The sequence below is a fragment of the Xiphophorus couchianus genome, chromosome 19, assembly GCF_001444195.1.
Source record: "Xiphophorus couchianus chromosome 19, X_couchianus-1.0, whole genome shotgun sequence".
Taxonomy (NCBI): Eukaryota; Metazoa; Chordata; class Actinopteri; order Cyprinodontiformes; family Poeciliidae; genus Xiphophorus; species Xiphophorus couchianus.
In genome coordinates, this window is record NC_040246.1 from 13,940,588 (window position 1) to 13,964,641 (window position 24,054).

Consider the following 24,054-nt stretch of genomic DNA (forward strand, 5'->3'; position numbering starts at 1 on the left):
TTTTTTTGCCAGTATTTTCTGAAGTCTATTTAGTGTGTACACTAAATGCAAACACTTTACCATGGCTCAAACATTTTGCAACAACCATACACAATAAGTAAGAACCTTTTTGTAGGAGAGAGTTGTTTAAAAATGGATGAATAAAGAGGAATAAACAAAAAAATTACACAAAATGACATATTCAAGGGAAGTCTGGGTGGCTTTTTGCCTAATATGATGTAACCAGAGGCATGTAAGTAGATTTTTATCCTGGTTGAATAATGATATACAACAAAATATCAAAACAAGTAAATTAATAATGGCAATTTGTTGCACAGGTAATAATATGTATCTGAAGGGAGTTTCATTGATTTAACAGAAAAGTCTAGAAAGTAGCTTTAAACGCAACCTTCCAATGTTTATCTGAAATAAGGCATGCAGGAGCTATGTGTCATTTTACATCCCTGAAACCTTGAAAGTCTAGCTTTATTTTAGACAGTTACAAAATAGCTTAGTGCCTTCAAATGTGGTGTGATGTACCTTTAAACTGGTACACTCCAGTACTATTTGAAGACATGTTGTCTAATTTTACCCAGCAGTCCTGCCCTCTCCCCTGTCCAAACTGTGCAGGGCATTAATGGAGGACCTCTTGCCTTCTGGATCTCTACCGCTCATAATTTTAAGGAGTTTGAAATCTTCAGTTGCGACTTGCTCACACAGATGGAATTTTCTAACCTCACATGCCAGGTATTTGTGTTTTTTATTGGATATTTTTGTAAGAGAAGAGGAAAGTGGTATTTTTCCTTGTTCACAGCAGTGGGAAACCATTATTCTCCCATTAAAGGTTATTTGGGGAGCTGAAATGTAGGTGTGCCATATGGGCTGCATGCCCCCTGGCTGTTCATTTGGCTGAATCACATCTTCCTGGCGTATTTAGAAATGCAGTGGATGAAAATAAGAGGTTTGTTATGGGCTGTGTGTCTGTGTGAAGGTTGGACTAGGGTCTTTTGTCTAGTCGGTGGATTTATTTGAGTTGAAGAGTGGCCTTCAGGGCGTATTGTTTTCTCTAGAGAATGAAAAGCTGTTGGTCTCTTAAAGCCTGCATGTCAGAGAACAAACTGCAGGAGTAATGTGGGAAAAGAGGGCACTCACAGAAAAGCTTTCAAATGGGGTAACGAAGAGGTCATGCAAGATAAACACCCCACCAGTTCTGATTTATTAAAAAAAACTCCATCACTCTTTGACTCTGAAAAGCCCCAAGTCCAGGTTAGGTTTTACTGTCATTGACCTAAATATCTGTCCTGACCGACGGTGTTTTTAAGAGAAATTCAAGCCACAGTGTGTGACTGCCTCAAGACGCTCCAGAGTATTTATGTCATCCTTCCAATGTCCCATGTGGTAGATCTCATGCTGTGACAGAGGAGCAACATTTAGGCTTGTTTTGCTTTTGATTAGTTTGTACATTTGAGTTGTAAAAACAATTGAGAATTTGTTATACACATTTCTTTGTAAATTGGGATTTAAATGGAAATCTCTAATCAACAGAGACTCCTAATCAACATGCTTTAATTTCACAGACAGAGTGAGACGCATCATAATTTCAATGAGAGAGAAATTACGGATTTATTTTCATTAATATAGTTAAAATTTACAATGCATCATATTTAGTGTTCAGGTAAAACTTGAAAACTGATGTTTAGACTTGCCCATCACATTTGATTGAGCGTGAGCTATTTTGCAAAAAATAATGGCAGAAAGTACTGACCTTGGTGGGCTAATGCCTGAAATACCTGTCAGGTATTTATTTGTAAACATTGTAACAACTGTTGAAAGATGCATAAAGCCTGAATGCTGTTGCAGAGCGCTCAACTAGAGCCTTCACCCGGTTTTGGTTACATCCTTTATTATTGACTATGCCCTCTGTGTACCTTCCTGAAGGTGATTTATCTGAAGAATGAGGAGAAGTGATTTCCTCTGTAGACAAGGCTGCTGCTTTTACTTCTGCTATAACCTACAGTACATTCCCTGAGGTAACATCTCCAGATAGTCATCAAGATCCAAAGGACTCTTTACTATCATATGTCAAATTGAAGATCTTTGCTTAAGAGAAATGCTTTACTTGTATATGTTGCTTGAGTAATGCTTTTAATCAAGCAGAAACAGAGTTTCTGCTTGATTTCCTTAAGGGACATATATGAGCTTACATCTATCTCCCTCAATCATTTGTTTATTTTGGATAAAAGGTGCAATTTGGTCCTCAACACTCAAATCTGTGTAAAGACTTTGGAGCAGAAGAACAAGAAAGTTTATCATCTCATCTGAAGAAACGATCCTTTGCCCATCCTGTTGTTCATAACCATCAGACTGGTTTTGTGGCATCTGTATCTAATTAGGGGGCAAGTTGAAAATTCCCATGCGGGGAGGTTCATGCTGTGGTAATGCAGTCGTCAGCTGTGGGAACCAAATGCTCTCCATTTGTGTGAAATTGTATTTAGTTCAGACACAGGTGGTGAGCCTGGCATGAATGTATGGCTGTATTTAGTGTTTTCTTTAGGATTGAAACTTTTGGTCCTACGCCCTCCTTCGGAAAACCAAGCATTAAACATGGCCAAGTAGTATCCAAAGATTTAAACGTTTTTCTGAAAGTTGTACTTGTTTCCTTGTAAGGCAATTTAAAAGTTTACAATGTCCCTGATTATAATCACCCGATAGAGCCTTTGATAAGACTGGAAGAGCATTTGGACACCCAGACGTCTGCGTGTTTCTAGGTTTGAGCCCATTATTCCCAGTCTAGTCAGTCCTTGACCAAAGACAGATTAGCATAGTTTTGGTCTGAAAATTAGGCTGGGTGAGTTAAGGGGTTGGTGTGGGAGGGATTATTAAGGATTTTATTAGCTCACTGTTCACCGAGATAAGTTGAAAGCCAAACTTTCAGTGGTTCTCCATTTTTCACAAACTAACCCAGTTCTTAAAAAGTAATTGAGCCTGGTCAAAAGCTTTAGACTCTAAAGCTACATGTGAAGAAAGCCATACTGAGGTTTTAAAAATCATCAACCTAAAAACCTTAAAAATGTACATCATACTTATTCTACGTTTTAAAGTCCTCTTAATGAGAGGTTAGAAAGAAATGTGCTTTAGAGTATTTTTTTAGGATGTTGGAACATAGTGCAATGCAGTGCTACCTCTCCCTGAAGTGTTGCTGGGCATTAATGCTGAGCTGCCTGAAAGAAGAGTGTAAAGTTTTTACATGCTATCAAGACGAATCTGGCTCTTTGGAAATCACTCCACTGGCAACAACAACAACAACAAAACCCCCCCCCAAAAACAAGGACAGTCAAGGTGTGGAAACTAACACTGTTTTAAAACTAGATGTGGGAAGCTGTTTTAAATAAATGTGTTTATATGGTCTCATACATTTGCTTTAAATTTTCAATTACAACATGGTACGATAAAACCTCAAACCTCTCTTTGTCATGTATCGGTTCCCTGAAAAACCAAAATGCCACAAAAGACATTTGATTCAGGGCATAAATGATGGGGTCACACGTCAAAGAAACGTTAATGAATGGAAAGCAAAATTCAAATTATTTTGAGTCAAAATATTGTACAGTTCTGGCAGTTATAGATAAGTAAACTAAAACATATGTAGAAAAATATGGTATTGTCTCACAGTGTGTGCAATGCATAACACACTGTAGGTTTTATTTGGATCTCTTGTGTAACAAATAATAATAGTTTCAGTGGGTAGATTTTACAAGCTCTACAGTACATTAGTCCGAGCTGCAGCTGGAGGGGCCTTTGACTGAAGCAGTGATCCTAATGTCCACATCCAGCTCTGTGACTTATATCCCTGCATTCCTGCACATCTTAATTGGTGAACCTCCGGGCAGCGGGTTTCGCCTGGCCCGGCTGGTCTCAGCTGGCCTTGCTGTCAGCTCGGCACAGTGGCCAGCAGATGTAGCGGGAACAATGCCCATCCTAATCCCTGAAGAATTCCTGCTCTCCTCAGATCTATCTGGCCAAAGAATGTGGCATCTAAAAAGGCCCTGGGGCTCACCCGGATCCCCAAAGGGACAATTCTCATGCAATGTGTTAATTTGCTGAGAAGTGAAGTTGTGTGAAAGTGGCAACACATTGAGTCCAGAGGGATACAGCTTAGGCTTGAGAAAGCTACAGTCTGGCATAAGACATCAGAGAATCCTTGATGTGAACCTGTAATCCTAGATGACTGGGACAGGTTTTGATTTGATATGAATTTAATCAAAGCAAGCTGAAGGGATAATGTTAATCAGTTTAGTCTTTAACAGTAAGTAACATGCTTCCATTTGATCTGTAATCACTAAGTGATATTATATTTCTTTGCCAAAAAACTCTCTTGATCTTTCCACACTGATTAGATTCAGCTCAAATCAGCATTTCCTTTACCTCTACCGCAGAGCTGCACTATGCATTACACAAGTTTGAGTAGCGAGCAGTGGAATGGGAAGAATTTCCCTCTTGTATAAGATCACAGTTCACTGTGTGCAGTCTGGAGAGAAGAAGAAAACTTTGACAAAATAATGATGTTGTTTATAGGCCAGCAGGATGACGATGATAAACATTGTTGCTATGTACATCTTGGCTGGAAGTATCTGGATCATGTCTGAATATTTGTGTTTTCTATTGTCAACTCAGAGGCCTGCGTGCCATGCCAGAGGGCTCCCATTCTACTCGCCACCAGGGCCAAATGGGGGAAGGTAAGATCAAAAGAGTATTCTCTGTTATGACACACATACATGCCTTACCAAAGTAGTACATTTTGTCATGTTATAACCACAGAAGTCAATGTATTTTATTGGGAGTTTATGTGACAGAACCACCTTTTACTGTGGTTACAGCTGTAAGTAATTTTTTCTGTATGTTTCTACCAGCTTTGCACATCTAATAACAGTGTTATAGTTGTAGTTAATAGTTCTTTGTCACGCCTCAATAAATACAAAGCTTTCCAAGTATAATCATCCTGAGAGATCCATTCGAAAGGTGCTACAGCAGACTTGTAATTGAAAAAGCTGATATTCTTACTGGGAAAGTGAGAGACTTATTTTACTCACCCAGTCCTCAAACTCCAATAGAGGTGTCTCATCCAGAAAACAAAGTGATGATAATGGTGGATGAAAAAACCTTTTGTGAGTTATACCTCATTAAATCTTAAACATTTGTGTTTAACCTCATTTACTGTACATGTTGCCACAGTGTTTAAAAGCACCATAAATGTCTTCTCTCTCATTCATAACCCATTTTCCTGTCTAACCACTACCAAAGACCTCTAGAGCCAATAAAACATAGGAAAATCTCAAAACTGGAGTACTTTAATAATTAGTTGATTTCTGAAGGCAGCTGTTTGCAGTTGATTTCATTTGGGTGTATCAGAAGAAAAAAAGCAAATACACATTTTGGGGGGCAGGGGAGTTGTTTCTTTTTTGTGAAGCATTTTAAAAACTCCCATCATTTTCCTTCTTCCTCATTTTTTGCACTATTTTGTGTTTTCACATGAACTGCAGATAAAATTTAGAGTTATTAAAGCTTTAGGTTGCAGTCTGACAAAATGTGAGAAAGTTAAGGGGTATGCTTTCCATAAATCAACCATTTTTATGATAAAGACTTTTGACAGATGGCTGCTTTACAGTGCCTGGTTCCCTTAGGACAGTGTGCTAATTTAAAAGGCCTTCTGTAGCGCATAGAGGGGAAAAAATGATGGAAACAGAAAAACAGAGGAAATGTAGAGACTTTGAGGAGCAGACTGAAAGAGCAATGAACTCCCCTCCTACACTCCCGACTGGCAGAGAGGCTCTTTGTGTGGCTGTGTGGAGCTCAGCCAACCTTCTTTCACACAACTGTAGCCCCCAGAACATGAGCACATAGACCCAAAACTTGTCAGGATCCCTGACAGTCAGGCTGGTTTGTCCAACCAGTGGTGCTGACCTTGTATGCTGGGGGCCACTCAGATTACGTATTAGTTTAGAGTTTATAATTTCAACCGCAGAGCCTCTGTCTTGACACAGGACCTCTCTGTGTCTGTTTGCCTGCTCCGTCCTTCAACCCACTAACTCCCCCTCCTCTGCTGCACACATTTGGCTCTGGACTTCCACTTTGGCTGAAGAATATCTGTGCGTCAATGGGAGTTTTTGTTCCCCCCACGCCTGTCCCTTTGGTTCAGCTGTAGCCAGAGGAGGATTTTGGCGAGAGAAGACGTGTGCCACCCTCATGCAAATTTTGTCTCAATTTCCTCATAAGATTGTGCTTCACCAAATACATTTCTTTTCTAGAGCTCACTTGAGGCTTAAATCTTTTCTAAAAACCTATTGATATTAAAATGTGACCAACTGATCTCTGTTCAGTGATGGATTGGGGGTAATTAAGGGGCAAAGCTGTTAGTAATGTGCTTTCTAGATGAGGTGATGATTGGATGTAGTTAACAGCAACGATTTCATGAGAAAGCACTTTGTCTGAGTATGATCACCATCAAGCTTCAGATCCCACAAATAAAACAAGGTTGTTGGTTGAATGATGATGGCTCTACCAAGCAATAACCAACCTGAGGGTTCGAAGATAAGTCTCCTCTCTGACCTACTTAACCCCAAACAGGAATGTAGCTGCTTGTGCAGAACGTACAGCTTTACAGGGGTTCTGGGATGGGGGACTGATGGATCATCTCCATTCACCGCAGCTTTTCCAGACCAGTGGACATAGGATTGTGGACACAGATGGATGTTGACAGGGATGGCTGCGTCTCTCGAGTGAGCTTGTTAAGGGGGCTTCGTGAACTGGAACTTTTCTTCATCTGTCTAATTGACTGTAGCGTTGATCACATGCAGCTCACGTGATAATTCAGCAAATCCTGTTAAGGAAGATTAAAATCAGTAAAAGTATACAAACCAATTGAATCTTTTCATTTTCCATCTTATTACCTCCACCCGTTTCTTCAAGGACCATCATGTATTTAACTCTGTTTATTTTCCTATTAACCAGTCCGACAACAAAGCCTTGGTTTTTGTTGCTTCTCCGCAATGACCAAATGTCTGCGATGCATGATTAATCTATCAACAATCTGTAGTGGTCTCTCCTGGGGATGTTTTTCTTGGTGGGATTACAGTTGTGTCATTCTCTTTTTATTTTTAAATGATGGGTCTATCTAACAAAAAGTGTTAAATATAGTTTTACAATCTAATCATTCCTGACCTGTTTGTTTCATTCTTTGGTATTCATGATGCTGTTTGTTCACTTATTTCCTCCAGCAACCTTTTAAAACCGGAAACAATACATCTGTATTTCTACTGAGATTAAATTACACACAGCGAGTTTAATGATTAGACAAATGAGGCAGATGCTTTCACTGGGTTTATTTAGAATTATTAGAGTAAAAGGGGCAATTTAGAAATGTAAGATACACAACACAAGTTTTGAGATGTATCATCTTGCTTACATTTCACAATTACTCACATTGTATTGGTCTGTTATAATTCAAAATTATTGAACTTAATTCATTAACATAAGAAAAACTGAATGCATTCTAACTCCTTTTTATGGCCACATGGCTATCATAACTTAAATTTATAACCCATCGCGTTCCCTTTATTTTATGTTATTGTCTGACCTAGATCTTTAAACGACCAACAAAAGATCTGATTACAATGCATTTTATTATTTTACAGCCTTCGAAGATAACTTTCCTTTTATAGAGATCTTCCAGCAGATTACCCACATTAGTTACAGACTATCTCTACTTTGGTTCTTGCTGTTAAAAGACCTCCCTGAAGCCTATCCAAGAACTTCCTCTGCAGCACAGTCATTTCACATGTAAGCAACCCTATTTGTGAAACACTATAGAAAAGTAGAAAGCTATTGTATAATAATGTAGTCATTTTAGACTTGTCTGTTTCCTAAAAGGCTTTAGAGCAAGATACAGTGATGTTAGTTTGGCTGTTATGGACTATAAATTTTACAAAGAGCTGAAAACCACAAGAAAAAATACTTTCTCACCCAGTATAACGCTACATTTGATAAAACGGTGTGATGTGTTAAGTAAAAGAACTCCTCCTCCCTGAGCCTTCGCACTTCACACAGCGGACTCAGCAGAGAGCTGTTGATGGTTCAGCTGATTGGGGGCAGACTGACAAATTGGTGGTAATGTTTACAGTGGGCTTCAGGCCTCAGAAGTGTGTATTGTCCAAAGGAAAGGGGAGTTTTCAGCAGATCCTGCCTGGCTTGCAGCAAGCGAGTGCCTGAAGAGATTTTGGAGGGGATGAAGGCAGGGGGGTATTGTTGATGGAGGAGTCTGTAAAGTAGATCATCACATGCCTATGCTCTGAGGTCAGCTGGCACGGCTGGATCCTCTAAGAGGCAGAGGTTAAGAACGGAGGAGTTTTATAGGATAAGATTTGACCTTTTTTAGGAGTTTTGGCCCACTGGAACAATGGGAAGTCTGCCATTTTTATCTCATCCCTTTTCCTGTTTAAATCATTTCTAATAGCTTTTCCAGAAAAAAAATTAAATAGAAAAACTACATTCAATAAATGGCATAAATTCACAGAGATACATTTACTTTCACTTCTGAGCTGCAAAATTCCCCTGAAAGTTCCCAGAACATTTCGACCTTGACTGTAGGCGAGGAATGCAGGTTCAGTTTGTATCTGTGTGTGCATTCACCGTCTGTTGTCCTCGAATGGTTTATTTACAGACCAGTGGGCTAATCATTAACAGAGCATTAAAAGCCCATAGTAAGGCCAAACACAGCTGTACATCAACCATCTGGTGCATATGAAAGACAGCCTAAAGACAAAAACTCTTGAAGTTAGCAGGGTTCTTTTGTACTTTTGACATTACAGGAACATGTCAAATCCAACTGGAAAATGTAAAGCTTTTAGTACAATCTGCCTTTTCCTGGTAGATTGCTGTGAAGATTTTTAAATTGATCAAACTAAGTGAACCAACACCAGAAGATGTCTCTGCTTCCCAAATCACCACTGAGTGTGGACACTTTACTCCTGACTTTGGAATCAGCTTATCTCCACTTCTTCAGACTCTGGGACTTTGATTGTGAATAACAGAATGAAAAATTTACTTTAATTTGAAAAGAAAACGTTAGCCCACAGTCTCTTTCTCAGGAGGAGTAGATACATCTGTGTGTAGTGACTCTTTAACTCCTGACTTTGGCTGCAGTCGTTACCTCTGAATGTCACAGAATGACTGCTGCTTTTGTGTTTATTCCCTGTCACAATTTTCCTTCCACTCAGTTTTATATTATTATGCTTGTAAACCACAATGTCTGAGCAGACAACTTTTTTAGCAATGACTTTTTGTGATTTATCATGGAGCAGAGTGCCAAAATCTGGTGGGCAGCTGTCAGATCAACAATCCGTAACATAACATATTTGTTTTAACTTTTATTATTATTTTTATTATTGGTCTCATGTAATCATGTAATAGTTTGTGAAACTGGATTTTAATCTTCATTAACTATAATTATTAATAGAAATAAGCACTTGAAAGCTATTGTTCTCTGTGTTAGAAATGTAAATAACAAGAGATTCACTTTTAGAATTTAATTAATGAAATAAACTCACCTTTTGGTAATTGAGTTTATTGAGATGCACTTGCATAAATTAAACAAAGTATAAAGATGGCCAATTTTCTCTTCATCTAAATGCATAACTAATCTTTTTAGAAATAGAGCCCTGTGGAAAGAATTTTTTATCTTGCTGCCTGAAAGTACCAGGAAACTTATAAATAAAAATCAGAATCTAAGATGACGATAACCGGTCTTGTAGCAGCAGATGTCTCAGGGAAATATCACAAGGTGTCTTTAGTTGTGATTCACCCTCCAAAGGTTCAGATTCATCATCTTTTGATACATGAGTCATTATGAATCAAGCAGAAAGGGCTGAGCAAAGGTTGACTGTTTCACTTGAAGGAACATGTTCTTCCACTGGGATCCACGCAGTGTTGTCTTTCTTACATAAAAAATAATGCTTGTTTTTGAGTTCTTAAAATAAAAATGAAGGAGAATGATGGATTTTGTGACAGATCTGTTGTAGGCTGGTATCTGTTATGTAATATGTGGGTTTTCTTGGAATAAGGCTTTTATTTTCAAATGCCAAAAGTTTCCTATTAGCTTTCAGATAAGCATTTGCATGTTGAACATAGATGCAGACTGCGTTGTTCCTGTTTCTGCATCTTATTTGCTTAGAAAACAAAGCACAGTGTAGCTCAGCACAGAGAATATTTAAGGCAACCAGGCAACAGCTCGACTTCCAGCTAAGTTCAGATGAACTAGTCATGAAGGTGCGCCTCTGTGGGAGAATTTTTCCTTCAATGGAGAGATGACACGCTTTTCATCCTGTCATATAAAACTGAGTCACTCAAGTTTGGGCAATTAGAATTGAATTTGTGAAAAAAGTGATTTCGAAACCTTTGTAACATGGTCTTTCACTTTGCTCACTTCACTTGGGAAATCTCAACACCTTCAAAATAAGGTATGAAAGCATTGTTATATTGAAAACTGTAAAATGTCTCAAATAAGTTGCTTTTAACCTATGAATATTAATTCTTTTTCTGTCACACTTAAATGTTAGATCACCAATGAAAAATTTTATTGTTGAAGATGATAATTTCATTTTAAAGGGAAAAAACTAACCTTATGTACATGTATGTATAACATATTGAAATATGTGACAGTACTGTTACCCACCACGTCTGGCAAGATGAAGTAGACTATGCATCTAAAAAAGCAATATATTATGTCCCAATGTGAAGGAAGTTAAGCATTGTTGAGAAATTGACAAAAGGATGTTAGTAAAGAAATGATTACATGGACATTTTAAGGTTTTGGGACTCCAGCAAAGACAAAAACATGAATTTTTACAAATGCAAAAAACAATCAGTGGTGAACTTTCCTAAGAAAGGTTGGCCTACCAAAATTACTCCAAGCAAGCATTACAAATCATCCAGGAGGAAACATTACTACCTTACTTTGGTCGATGTAATTGTTCTTGATTCAACAGTTAGAAATAGACAAAAAGTTGCATTCATGAGACCAAAACCCCTGCTGACCTGAATGGACACCAAGGCTCCTCTCATTTAATATCTAGATGACCCAGGAAATGTTTGGGAAGTTATTCTGCAGACTGATAGCACAAAAGTGAAACATTTATGATGGTGTGCACCCTGCTGGAGTAAAGCTGCCAAAGCATTTCAAGAAAAAGAAAATAATTCAAGAAAAAGAAAAGTATTCCGACAAAAATAACCCTGAAGTTGACCAAACTTAGCTTCAGGGTCAGGATGACTTCCCATGATAATAAAACCACAAAATCTGGTCTTTAGCAAAAGATCCTAAAGGATCAGCCCATAAATTTGTGACCTTAAGTTAAAGCGCACTTGAGTTACGCAGCAGGGAAATGATCTGACGTACTCTAGCAAGCCCACCACTGAATAACTTTAAAACAACAAAATTAAGGTTTTTGAGTATCCTAGTCAAAGTCCAGACTTAAATCTGATTGAGATGCTGCTGGATGCCTCAGACAGGCCATTCATGCTAGAAACCCCTTAAATGTGTCAGAATTACATAAATTCTTAATTGTTTTTGAACACAGGACCAAATTTTCTCTTGGCACCAGTTGTTGCCGCAAAGGTTGGTACAAGCAGTTATTAGATTTAGGGTGCAATTACTTTTTCATATTGGACCAGGTCAGTTCAGCTAGCGTTTTGTTTCTTAATTTATAAAGTCATTATGAGAAAATTGCTTTTCTATTCAGTCTTATTGTTTTTCTCTGACATAAAAAAATTCTTGATCATCTGAAAAATGGCAACAAAAAAAACTGAAGAAAACTGTGAAGGGGCAAATACTTTTTTCACAGTACTGTAATATTAATGCATCTTAAAGATTATCAGTTTTTGATCCATTTAATTTTTCAGTTTTCTAGAAATTGTGCTATGAAGTTAAGCAGATTTTATAACTTTTATTCATGTTTTGATAGTTACTCTTTTTTTTTAAAGCATCCCATCAAGTAAGGCACAAGACTTTGGCAAATTTCAATGCCAGAGAAAGCAACATTTTGTTTGCCTTATGCATGTATTTTGCATGATCATCTGCATAGAGGCTGGTTTGCATGATCCGATCAGAAAAAGCAAGACATATCATCTCAGTGTTGTGCAACTACCAGTTAACGTCAGCGCTGCAAGCTGTGGCTTATCGCGTTGTCAGGGGATGTGTTAAACTTCAGCTGCAGATAAGTCACTGGAGACACGTTGATGTATCCCAGATCGAGTCTCTGGGGCCTGTTGCTAAAACATATTATTGTTTTTCTCTGAGTGTCTGTCATTAACAAGGAATGCAAAGTCAGCTTTTAGTCAAGCTGAAGAATTTCTCAAATAAAAGAATTCTTTGTCTTTGTTTCACCGACAGCTTCAGATAGGGATCATCCATTCTCTTCATGTGACAACAGCCTTTTTGGGAAAGAAAAAAAAAAATTTTAATGACCAGGTGTTGGAGTGTTTCTTTCAATGTTTCTATTCATCTCTCAGTCTGCCCTATAAGACTTTGCTTGGTATGCATATGACTATGATGTTAGAGTCAGACATATGTATGAATTGTCTGTGCTGTTAACTGAAAGGTAAGATCAGTCTGAAAGGAAAATAAGTGAAGACCTAACATTACTAGGTCTAGACTGATTAGTCACTCAGCCTTTTACTCTTAGTTATGGAAAAAAGACTTATTCTGTACCTGCTTTGTCCTGGTGAAGCTCATCTCAGCATCAGTAGATGACAGGAGTAAAAAAAGAAGCATTTCAGGTTATAAGTAATATTTTAAAATGACATGATTGATTAGTAGTTCTATAGCTGCAGAGGAATTGAATTCAAGTATGTTGCTATGGAGATCTAGAAGTCCAAAATAGGCATGTGTGTGTTTGCTCCACTCTTCACATACCTTTATCTGTAAATTTTAAACATATTCTGACAGTGAACAAAGAGGAATTTCAAGAATTACAATTAGAGATTGGAGGTTTTTTTCAGGAATTTTAACTATCATCCTTCTAAAAATAGCTCGTTTTTCATCACTGATGGCTTAAGGTCTTAAGGTTTGAAAAAAGTTGATCATTACAGTAGAATGTTGTCTAACTGCTATACCCTTTGGCCTTGACTTGGCTAACAGTTATACAGTGGCATGACGAGGTAGTTACCATCCTCTCTCCCTCATCTTTCTTGAATATTAAGCTTAAGTAAAAATAAAATTTTTTTTGTAAAAGAATTACAAATTTATTTAATACTACCCCTTTTCTCCCTGATCTTTCTCTCTTGGGTTGTTGTCTATATGAGGTTCGCAACATGACTCTTCTGTCTCCATTCAGTCCTGTTGCGAGTGTCCTATGTGACTATGTCCTACCGTCCTTTTGTCCTCCACCACACAACCTATCCAGCATCTTACATTGGTCTTAACACACACGCTATATGTACATTTAAATATTTAAGTAGATATTTTTGTACATATTTACACATAAATACTTGAAAGTATGTAACTTTTATAAAAAATGTCTTTTTTTTTTACTTATTAGTTGAAACTGCCACTATGTTGTTCCCCCATTGCTGTCTTCCCCCATTCGTAAGCTAGTTTGTCCACCGATGACGGCAGATAAACCGTTTATCTGGAATGGTAAATTGTTTCTCCGCCATTGGTACATTTAGTAACGCTTACACATATTTGATTGACAGCACTAAAACCTTCCTCCTAGCTCTGTGTGGGTTTTGACCAGGAGCAGTGCATTTCTTAAATCAGAAATAGTAGCACTGGGAGAAAGCAGAGGAGCTAAACTTTTTTTTCACAGATTATTTGTCTCATGTTATACTGCCATGACATAGTGACAGTTTTAACAAATAGTTAAAACAAATACTTTTTTTTAATAGAAGTTACATACTGCATATTTGGATGTGTTTACACTAGAATTATCAATATTTTACAGCTATCCTGTCCTTTTTCAATGGGGAAAAAAATAAGCTGAAAATACAATTTTGAATGAATGGTTTTCCAGCTGTTTTTTTTTTTTTTTTAGAAAAATTGATTGCCATTCATGCCTTAAAAATGATACTTTCACGTCAGTGTAATTTGTAATTAAATATTTATTAATTTAAAAAATATTGCTTTATTTTGATCTCAACATTTAACAAAATGACTGTGGGTTAATTTGTTGCTCCAAAGTCTGTTTATATCAAAAAGGCTCCAAAAACAATCAAACTAACAAAAGAAAGCAAAGATACTGGAGAACAGAATCACAGTTGTTGTCTTTCAGATTAGTATCAGCAAAATAAAAGGCTGTGCAAAAATACAACATGGTTGTAATTTTGTGAGTATGTCAGGGCTTTGGTTGGACCCACACTGTACCCTGCTCTTCACATCTTGCAGCAAGGTGGCACAGTAACAGGAATGCTCTTTGCCACTCTGTGTGCAGATCCTTCAGAGTAATAAATTAGTAATAAATGTCTCCACATGTGAATTGTACCAAGCAAGTAAAGTCAAATACTTTTCAGTGTGGAGATAGTTTATCCCCTCTATTGTTTATTGTTTAATAGTGTAAAGAAAAATCCTGATAAAGAGAAAGTCACAGAGGATGGAGAGGGCTTTGTAAATGACCTAAACTTTTTTTACTTTTTTTTTTTTTCCAAAACAACAAGCAGTCTAGAAACGCCTTTCACTGCTTTGCACAGAACCAGGCATTCAGCTCTTCTAAGATAACCAGGTCATTTGCATTCCTTTGCGCAGCTTGTTTTCACATGGGCAGCACTTGGTCCACCACAAAACGTGCGGTCTGTGTGGTATCAGCTGTAGATAATTTCTGCCTGTGGAGCCTGTATCTGAAGTGGTCAATCAAAGCCGCAGCAGAGGTCAACCTTGTCCTTAATTCAAGAGTGTGCTTCGGTTTTAGATATGTCGTGAGTGTGTTTGCACCTTTACCGCAATGCTTAACATGCATTGTAACTCTGGTCATGCAAAAGTGATGCTGTTATTCTTTTCAATGGTATGTGAGTGTATAAATACAGGCTTTAGACCATCCTTAGCTTAGAATGTTCTGTTCCTCTTACTGCTTTTTACTCTTACTGCTGGCAGTGTTTGCAGCTTTATTAGAGAGGAACATTGGGTGGGAGGAAGCCATAGAAAGAGGAAGCAGTATTCACATGGCAGACTCAAAACCAAATGCATCAATAGAAGCAGATGCTTTGTTTTAATTCATGTCGGTACACTCCCTTTACACCACGAGTCATGTGATTTGTCAGAGCGTAAACGGCCTTCTCTAGTGGTCGACTTCTGCTTGCCAACTCAGCCATTTCTCCCAGAGAGGTCGTTCATGGGAACTCTGCTGCTGGGAAGCTTTGGTGTGGACTGCGGATCAAGTGCTCCACTGTGAACAACATGAGCTCAATACTGACTGACTCATGGAAAAGATTAGGGATGCCAAGGGGTGGAAGTGTGTGAATCTGCATGAAGAAAAAGAAAGTTAGTGTTCTCATGTAAGGTTCTTCATCCAGCTACACATTAAACTGCTGTCAAAGGTTGATAAATCTCATGCTGTAGCCACTTTCTGTCTTTCAAGCTAAGTACAAAGAAAATATTTCAATTTCTATGCACAGGGTGAACTCCAGATATCAAACCGGTTTCATTTTTCACAACAATATAAAGTTTGTTTGACAGTTGTGGCTGGTTGACCCAAAGATGCACAAATGAGGTTTGCATTGATGCTGAAAACTTGTCAGTAATTGCGCAAAGTAAAATTGTAAAAAAAAAACATCTGCAAGACATTACCTGCATTTCACTGATTAGCTTAATGATGGTTTGTGCTACATAGATTTTTATTTATTAGACTGAACCTTAATGAACAGACAAAGCTCCACTTCTTTAGCTTGGTAGAATGGTATTGGCCTTTTTGGCCTTTAAGGAAGTGCAGCTCTCTGCTCAGTGGCTGCTCAATGCTCCATTCTCACACTGGTATTATTTCACATATTTAGGAAATGCTTCTAAGGAAAAGTCCCCATCTGGACAGGAAGGCAGTGAAACACAATATGGATTAAATTTCTCTTAAATTAAGACATAGTTCTATAGAAACATATAAACAACACTCTGTCTCCTTACTCCCCCCCCCTTTTTTATAAACTCTCATCAACTTCCCGTGCTCTGTTTATCCAAGCTTCAACCTTCAGTAGTCTGGAGAACAAGAGGAAATGACTGAGTTTTCCATCGACTGTACAGTATTGCAATTAGCTCATGTCAGTAATGATTTGTGGCAGCTCTTTTACTGTAAAATACAGCTCCTTGTTTCAGCCTGGGAGTAGACACGCAGAGGTCTTGGCTGTCTTTTGCAGTCTGAAATATCAGTGTTTTCAATGTAAACAACTGACATATATTTGATATTTTGTTAGTATCTTGGGTATCTGAATGCAGCTTGAGCAATGCAACATTTTATAGAGGCTCAAGGACATTAGCATAAAAGATGCAGTGATCAGATATTTTTGGGCCACCTAATTTTGAACAAATTTGATTAAATAATTCTCTAACCTTCCTGATATTAGCGCTCACTACTTCCCACAGTGGAAGCAGTCATTGTACATTTAAAACAAAGACAAAATTGTAGTAGTAGCACAGTTTGCATCTGTAAACATCAACATTGACGCCTCTATTAGTAACTTAGAAAATGTAGATCTGTATCTTAACTCACAGATTTTCAAATGGCTGCCAACATTTCCACATCCAAGGTAAGAGTATAACAGATGTTGGATGAAAGTTTAAATGGATAAAACACAATAGCATAATCAGCCTTCCAGGTATCTACTGAAGTCAGCTATGAGTCAATTTGTTCCTTCACCAATTTGACTAAACATTCTCAAGGCATATGTTTTAGTCCTTTAGTATTTCGTACTCCAGTATGCATGTTAACATCCTTCTTTCACGCCTAAAAATGTCATTTAACAAACGACCAAAAACTACTGGAGTACGAAATGTTACAGGAGTAAAATAATGTAGCTGCCTAAAGAAAACACTGACATCATAGAGCTTGTTTTTTTTTGTTTACCTTTCTCAAATATTGACACCTACATTTTGTGTTGTTCCCAGAATCTTCTCAGTTGTCATCTTCCCTCTCCACCAGTGACCATGTCAAGGATAACATAGATTTTGGCCCAGACTACTACAGCCAGATATGCGTGGAGCCACTGGACGGAGAGGGCAAACGTCCCGTGAGCCTGGTGTCCACCTTGTCCTCTGGTTCATCCGCTGATAGTCAAAGCCTTTTTGGAAGTACGGCAGCACTTCCGTCCTCTATCACAACTCCCCTACCAAGCGAGGAATACATAAACCTGGAACTGAGCCCGACACAAGGCACCAACGGGCAGGCCGGAAGTCAGAGTCCTCACCTCAAAAGTTCTGGTGGTGGCTGGCGGCAGCATCTGGAGGCCTGTGTGATCAACAACCAGCGGAACAACAACGCCTCTGCCAGCAGACTGGCGAGGGGTAAATTCCTTCACATGACCGCTTCGCCTGTTGTCACAGACACTATGGCGCCCAACCCAAAGCTTACCTATGTGGACCGAGTTGTCATGGAGATTATTGAGACGGAACGCATGTACGTCACAGACCTTAGCAGCATAGTGGAGGTAAGTTTATACTCAAACTTAATATGTGTTATACTATTTTATGTCAGGTCTTGCTTTTGTGGGCTCTAACACATTTTCTTCCAGGATTGACCTTTTTTTTTTAAGGTCGATCGATCTTACCATCAATTCTAATCAACTTGGTTGCTTAAAAATAAGCATCTCACAGCGTATTGTTGCTACCACCAGTGGGAACGGTGTGTTCATGGTGACTTCCAGTGTTAGTTTCCTACCACACAGAGTTTAAGATATAACCTCAGTTAAATTTTGGCTTTATGCAACCACAGCTTTTCTGTTTGTCGTGTTCCCTACAGGACTTGAGACTTTATTTTTGCAATGGCTTTTCTTCCTTCCTTTCCCATAAAGGCCAGATTTGTGCATGACATCAGTTGTCCTGTCAGCAGATTTTCCCACCTGAGCTCTGGATTCATGTTCTACATGTAGTGTTAATCTCCTTGCTCCTTCTTCTTCCTGTCAGTTTAACTGGGTGGCTATTTCTGAGTAGGTGTGTCACACTTATTGTTTTCAGAAGATAAATTGTACAGTGCTTCATGATATTCTAAAAGTTTGAGATGTAGTTTTTTAAGCTCTGCTTTATTGTAGAGATGCCTGGTCTGTTTTTTAGCCTTCATGATGCCGTTTGGTCACTAATGTCCTCCAACAAACCTTTGAGGCCTTCATAGAATAACTTGTTTTATGCTGAGGTGAAGGCGATGTCTAATATACTGTAACAAGGTGACTAATGAAGGCTACACTGGATTTTATTGAGGGATGAAGCAGAGCACATGTCTCCAAGTTTCTTTATGTTGAAATCTATGAATGAATTTGCTTAAATTTGATAATTATAGTCTGTTACCTATAATTCCAATAAAGTGGTGTTAGAACTTTGACGGGAGACTGTATTTATGTTGAGCCATCATTGTATATTGTTGCTAATAATATGTATTTTGTGTATATTTGGCCCATATTGGCACTTGGCTGTGACATAGTGTCTGCAGTGCTCATTAGAAGTACTATATTGAATTTGAAAAGCCAGACACCGGTGCAGAGAGCTTCCACTCAGTCTCTTGGATGGGGAATAATGTCTCCTGTGTTCCAGGCAGCTGTTTGTGAATTAAAAGTGTTTTGGAACCCTCTGTTGGATTTTGCTTCTTCATTCAAAACCCCAGTATGATTTTCCTTCTTTCTAAATGGATCAGCCAGTGGACAAAAATGCATGCCAGACATCTGGTTGTTGCTTTCTCTTTGTTTACAGGTTTTCTTGTTTATAAAGATGAAAGCTGACAAGCAGTTCATAATCTGGACTGGCTTTCTTGCATAAACACTGTGTATTTACAGTGCAGTGAAAGTTTACAGCCTGTGCAGCCTGGGTTTATAGATCGAGCACTCATATTTCGACTGAAATTGGGGGTTCCTAGTGCAGACATTACCAGCGACTGGGTTTATATGCTTTGAGATTGTAAAAATCTCCTTTGAAAAATGAGAAGAGTAAAATAAATGGGGCAGTGATGATCTTACAACTCAATTATCACATTTTCTACTTTTGTAGTCACTGGCAATTGCTTCCAGAAAAGAAAATTCCTTTTCCATTGGTCTTTACTTTTTCTTTTCGGGATCATTACAAAGTCTGAAGACGGTAATGGCTTTAACATGTGAGGCATTTCTGAGACTGAATGGCAGTAAAAGAGCCAGCACCCCTCCTCACCTTGTCTCAGACAGTGCTGGCGTCTAACATTTGCTCTGAGAGCATGCGCTGCCCTAGATCAAGTTTGAGTAATGGTTTGCTCCTGACAGACACTTCTAGGATTTGTAACTATTTTAGCTGACAGCAGCAGCAGCTTGGCCTGGTCTTGGTCATACAGGCCCCCTCTGCAAGCTCCTGCCTTGCCTGAACTCTCCGGCTGCCCCGGCCAACACAAATACCCCCATCTATCCACCAGCTGAAGAAATAACACAGATGAAACGAGTGCAGTTGGGATTTCCATAGGCTAGTGTGGGAACACGACTGGGCACAAATGAAGCCTCTGTCCTTTTATGATTACAGCCTGGCTTCAATCATTTTGATTCCATGCAGTTAATTTCACACCGAGCCTTAGATCTGACAGAAACATGTGAAAATGCTTCCTCTCAGTTTGGCTTTGTGTGTGTGTGTGTTTTTTTTTAGTTTTTTTTTATAGGAAGCAAAGTCAAAGCTTCAACTTAATACTGACACTGAAGTCATGAGCAGCTGTTTGACATATTGATGTGTCTGTGAGATCCACCTTATCAGGCTCAGTCTCAGCTGCGTCCGTGGGATCCAGATTTGAAAAGCAGCTGGTTGACCCCAGCTGATTCCACATGCTGGAATACGTCCCCAACAACTGGCCAGAACACACCCAGAGCAATCATTTTGGTTGCTGGTGTGTGCGGAAATACTTGGCTGCTCTTTTTTTCACTTAAACTCTTAAAAAATGATTTATATTACCCATATCAGTGTTACAGCCCCCAAACAGCCCTCCCTGTTCTATAATAAAGAACAGCTTGTAGCACCAGACTATACAAAACTTTAAATCTCATGGTATGCCAAAGGTCACATTTGTGGTGGATTTACCTTTTTTATATATATATTAGAGACCTTTTACCGCAGCTCATTCAGTAATTCATTGCCTGTAAGCTGTCGGTGTGTTTTGCAGCTCTCTATCCAGGAGGCTGCTTGTGTGTTCAAGGTGTTTACTTGTGCATTCTTTATTTATCTGTTGCATATTTGTTTAGGCTCCTTTTTAGCCCACTTCTTTACCTTGTTTGGTGATGTTTGCATGCCACTTGGGTGTGCCATTAATCAAATACGATGAGGTGGGGGGAATCACAGATGTTGGCATGCTATGTCCATGGCATTTTTAGTTATTTTTATCTACTTTTAATAAACTCCGGAGGTCCATAGGGAGATGGGTTTCATTTAAGGAAAGTAGCCTGTGCTGAAATTCTGTGTTCTTGTTGCTCAATTTCTCTTCTCTAGTGCACTGAATAAATTTTTAGGAGTCTCAGAGGTTTGTTAGGTAACATTAGGGACTAAACAAACACGTAGAGTTAGGTGATGTGACCATATAAGAACAAAATTCAACATTTTGTCCTGCTTGCAAAACACACTGTGGCAAAAAAAAAAAAAACTAACACTACACATTATTATGATCACATCATTTGGTAAAACATGGTGGTGGCAGCACCATGCTGTGAGGATGGTTTACTCCAGCATGAGCAGAGAAGCTGGTTAGAGTTGAGGGGATTTAAAATGGAGCGAAGTACAGGAAAATCATGGTGGAAAATCTTTTCAAGGTAGAAAAAGACTCGAGACTGGAGCAGAGCTTCACCTTCCAATTTCAATATAATGGTTTAGATCAATAGAAATTAATATTTTAAGCTTATTGTTCAAATAATGTTTCTTTAGGGAAACCTAAACACTACTATATTTTTTAATCTAAGTGAAATAAGTTGTAACTGTGCTTAAAATCCATCAGTTTGTACAGGTCTGGATTATGTTTCAAATCTTCTTTGACAATCAATGTTTTACAGCAATTTTCTGCCATTGAAGCACATTCTTACTGTAAGGAAGTGAAGTGAATGCCAAGCAGCAGGAACCAGGAAGTTGTTTACAGTCACTTTTGGGCAATGATCTTTATTCATTATAAAAGTCTAGTGTCCTGAACAAAAAGTAGAATACAAAGGTCACAGAAAGTTAATAACACTATACCTGCCACTTGATTATTTGTAATGCTATTTGTTTTCATAATTAATGAAAATTTGAGTTTGTTTCTGAGTACAAAATGGAAGTGCTTACTGGAAAAATGGCGAATTGACAGAGAACCTTCTGAAATTGTTTTTTTCATGTTTGTAATCTTTATTAAGAATTACCAAGCCATTACTTTCAAAATACCTGATTTATATAAGTGTTTACATCTTTTAAACTAATCTAAATGATTATAACATCTAAATTTATTCAAAAGAAGTGAAAGTGTCCTTTGTTAAAGATGGACAGAATATTTTACTTGATATTTTTTTAATCATGATTTAAATGTTACCTGTAAAGTGGACATGTCTGCAGTAGTGAGAAGGTAAGTCAGAAAAATAAACCTATCTCAATTCATTTACAGCTTCCACCTTCTATACCTGAATCCCATAGGCTCTGTCTGTTAATATACAGTGAAAACTGACTTGTGTGATTGTCAATTAATTCCTTATTGACTCTCTAGATATGCTGTCTTAAATGCACAACATGTGTACTGTAAAACAAGGTGTTGCTGTGACCTAAAATCTGCTTAGAGCCCCATGCAACCTTGGACCTGCCCTGCTTGTAGAAAAACATCAGTGTCAGTAGCTACCTGCTGCCTCTGCTGGTAGGAATCTGAAAACGCATGTGTGAAATATTTCACCACTGGGCTTAAATAATTACTCATTCTTTCCCTTTTCCTCAGGACTATTTGGCACACATTATCGATTTGAGAAATCTCCCCATAGGGCACGAGCAAGTGATGGCCTTATTTGGAAATATAGAAGACATCTATGAGTTCAACAGGTAATAAATCATCCTCCCCAGTACTAACAAATGAATTATATTAAGAATAAAAATAAGAATTTGTTTTGATGTGGAAAAGTATATAAAAAATGGGAAAACTATAAAAATATGGATGGCCACATATTATTCTTAAGTAAATATTGTTTTGACTCATGATAGACAGTAGGAGACTGTGGACAATCATTGTTGATGTTACATTCCTGTGCAGATTACGTGAACAAGGAGTGTGTAGGATGATAGGCTACAAATAGGTTATGCATCAGAGGATTTTGGTTTTTTTTTTATTTCACCTCATAGCTTGTTGTTGAGAAGCAGTCTGATTGACTTTCACCACAGGAAAGGCTGTGATAACGGGTGAAACCACTGAAAGTCTTGTTGCAGCTGGCTTTAAGTTTCATAATTTTGTGTCTGTGTTGCTTAAAGGGTTCTGTTGCCAAAACACATTAACACTCTTCTTTCCTTGAAGGGATGAGCCTTTCTTTAAGGCTGCCAGGGAGTTCAAATAAAGAAGATTACATTTAGTTTCATTTGTTTCTATGAAGAAATACTCAGCAGGTGAATACAGGCTCTGTATTTGCTTTAGTATTGCAACAGAGTTTGTGTGTAGGAGGCTAACCAAAGGGAAGCCAGGGTTCTGTGTGTGCAGTGCTATGTTCAATATCGTGTAGGGTACAAGCTATCCTCCAGGAGTCATCAGTATGTTCTAAGTGTTTTTAACAAACACTTGACTTTTATGAAAATATAAACATGTTTTATCCAAGAATGGTGTCTTTGTTGCACTAATCCCTAAACTATCTGTCTGCATGAACAAATAACACTGTTTACATAACAAATGTCGACAGCAGCACACTTCTTATTGGAAATACCATCTCAAACAAGTGCATCTGCTGCTCTCTGTAAAGCATATACTGCCACCTGCTGGTTATTTCCCTAATTGTATTGTATAATCGCATTCACCAATACATATTTTGCTGGGTATTTCTGGGTATATGATTACAACACATTGTGAAAAGTTAGTGCTCTGAGTTTCTTAAACAAGAAAGATTTGATGGGGAATAACCAACAATGTTGACTTAATAAAGGGAAGGTGGAAAGGTTATAGTTCATATTATGAAGTGTCAGCAAATGACTTTGGACCTGAAGAGCAGAGACAGGAACAGAGGGAACATTTAAGAGGGGTTTTATTATTATACCTTTCCTCATACAAACTTTGTTTTTACTTAGTTTTTTTATCGTTTTTATTCATTTGACGACAGTAATTGTGGAACAGTGTCTTACATTTAAACTTAAGTCAACCAAAAATATTGATATAAAATGTTACTGTTCTGGTGTTCCTGCTTGAGTTCCAAGCTTTACAATTTTAATTGATTTATTTCAGTGAACTGCTGCAATGTTTGGACATGTGTGAGAACGACCCTGTGGCTATTGCTCACTGCTTTGTTAATAAGGTGAGGAAAACCTTCTCAAAACTAAAAACTATATTAAATTCCTCAAAGAAATGCATTTATGCCTGATTTGTGTTTCCTCCAGAGTGAATATTTTGAAATCTACACTAAATATTGCAACAATTATCCCAAGTAAGTATCCTCAGTTTTTGAAAAGGTTTTTTTTTTCATTCTTCAATGAGATTATGTGTGCTATTCCTGGGTGTCTGCAGCTCAGTAGCAACATTGACTGAATGCATGAGGAATAAAACTTTAGCAAAGTTCTTCAGGGATCGGCAGGCCGCTCTGAAACGCTCTCTCCCTCTGGGTTCTTACCTTCTGAAGCCAGTTCAGAGAATCCTGAAGTATCACCTACTTCTGCAGGTAAAAGGCTTCCTCACTAACTCTTTTATTTTAAATTTGTGTATTAGGATT

General features: G+C 38.1%; 1 protein-coding gene and 1 long non-coding RNA gene across 6 annotated transcripts in view; one reads left to right on the forward strand and one right to left on the reverse strand.

The window, feature by feature from the left end:
- The window catches only part of LOC114134004 (pleckstrin homology domain-containing family G member 3-like), a 38,285-nt gene that overhangs the window by 1,754 nt on the left and 12,477 nt on the right, over positions 1 to 24,054 (forward strand). For 2 of the 5 annotated variants that reach the window (XM_028000186.1, XM_028000189.1), the window contains exons 1-7: positions 589 to 726; positions 4,654 to 4,715; positions 17,111 to 17,649; positions 22,095 to 22,195; positions 23,574 to 23,643; positions 23,726 to 23,772; positions 23,853 to 24,003. In XM_028000186.1, coding sequence (XP_027855987.1) covers positions 617 to 726; positions 4,654 to 4,715; positions 17,111 to 17,649; positions 22,095 to 22,195; positions 23,574 to 23,643; positions 23,726 to 23,772; positions 23,853 to 24,003 — 1,080 coding nt within the window. In that variant the 5' untranslated portion in view covers positions 589 to 616. Of the gene's footprint in view, positions 1 to 588; positions 727 to 4,653; positions 4,716 to 17,110; positions 17,650 to 22,094; positions 22,196 to 23,573; positions 23,644 to 23,725; positions 23,773 to 23,852; positions 24,004 to 24,054 lie in introns of those variants that run through there. The other 3 variants (XM_028000187.1, XM_028000188.1, XM_028000185.1) reach the window with 2 other exon arrangements.
- LOC114134008 (uncharacterized) lies at positions 15,209 to 17,228 on the reverse strand. Its single transcript, XR_003593323.1, has 2 exons — positions 17,093 to 17,228; positions 15,209 to 15,480 (listed from the first exon to the last, which is right to left on the reverse strand). It is a non-coding gene; the product is annotated as an uncharacterized LOC114134008 (long non-coding RNA).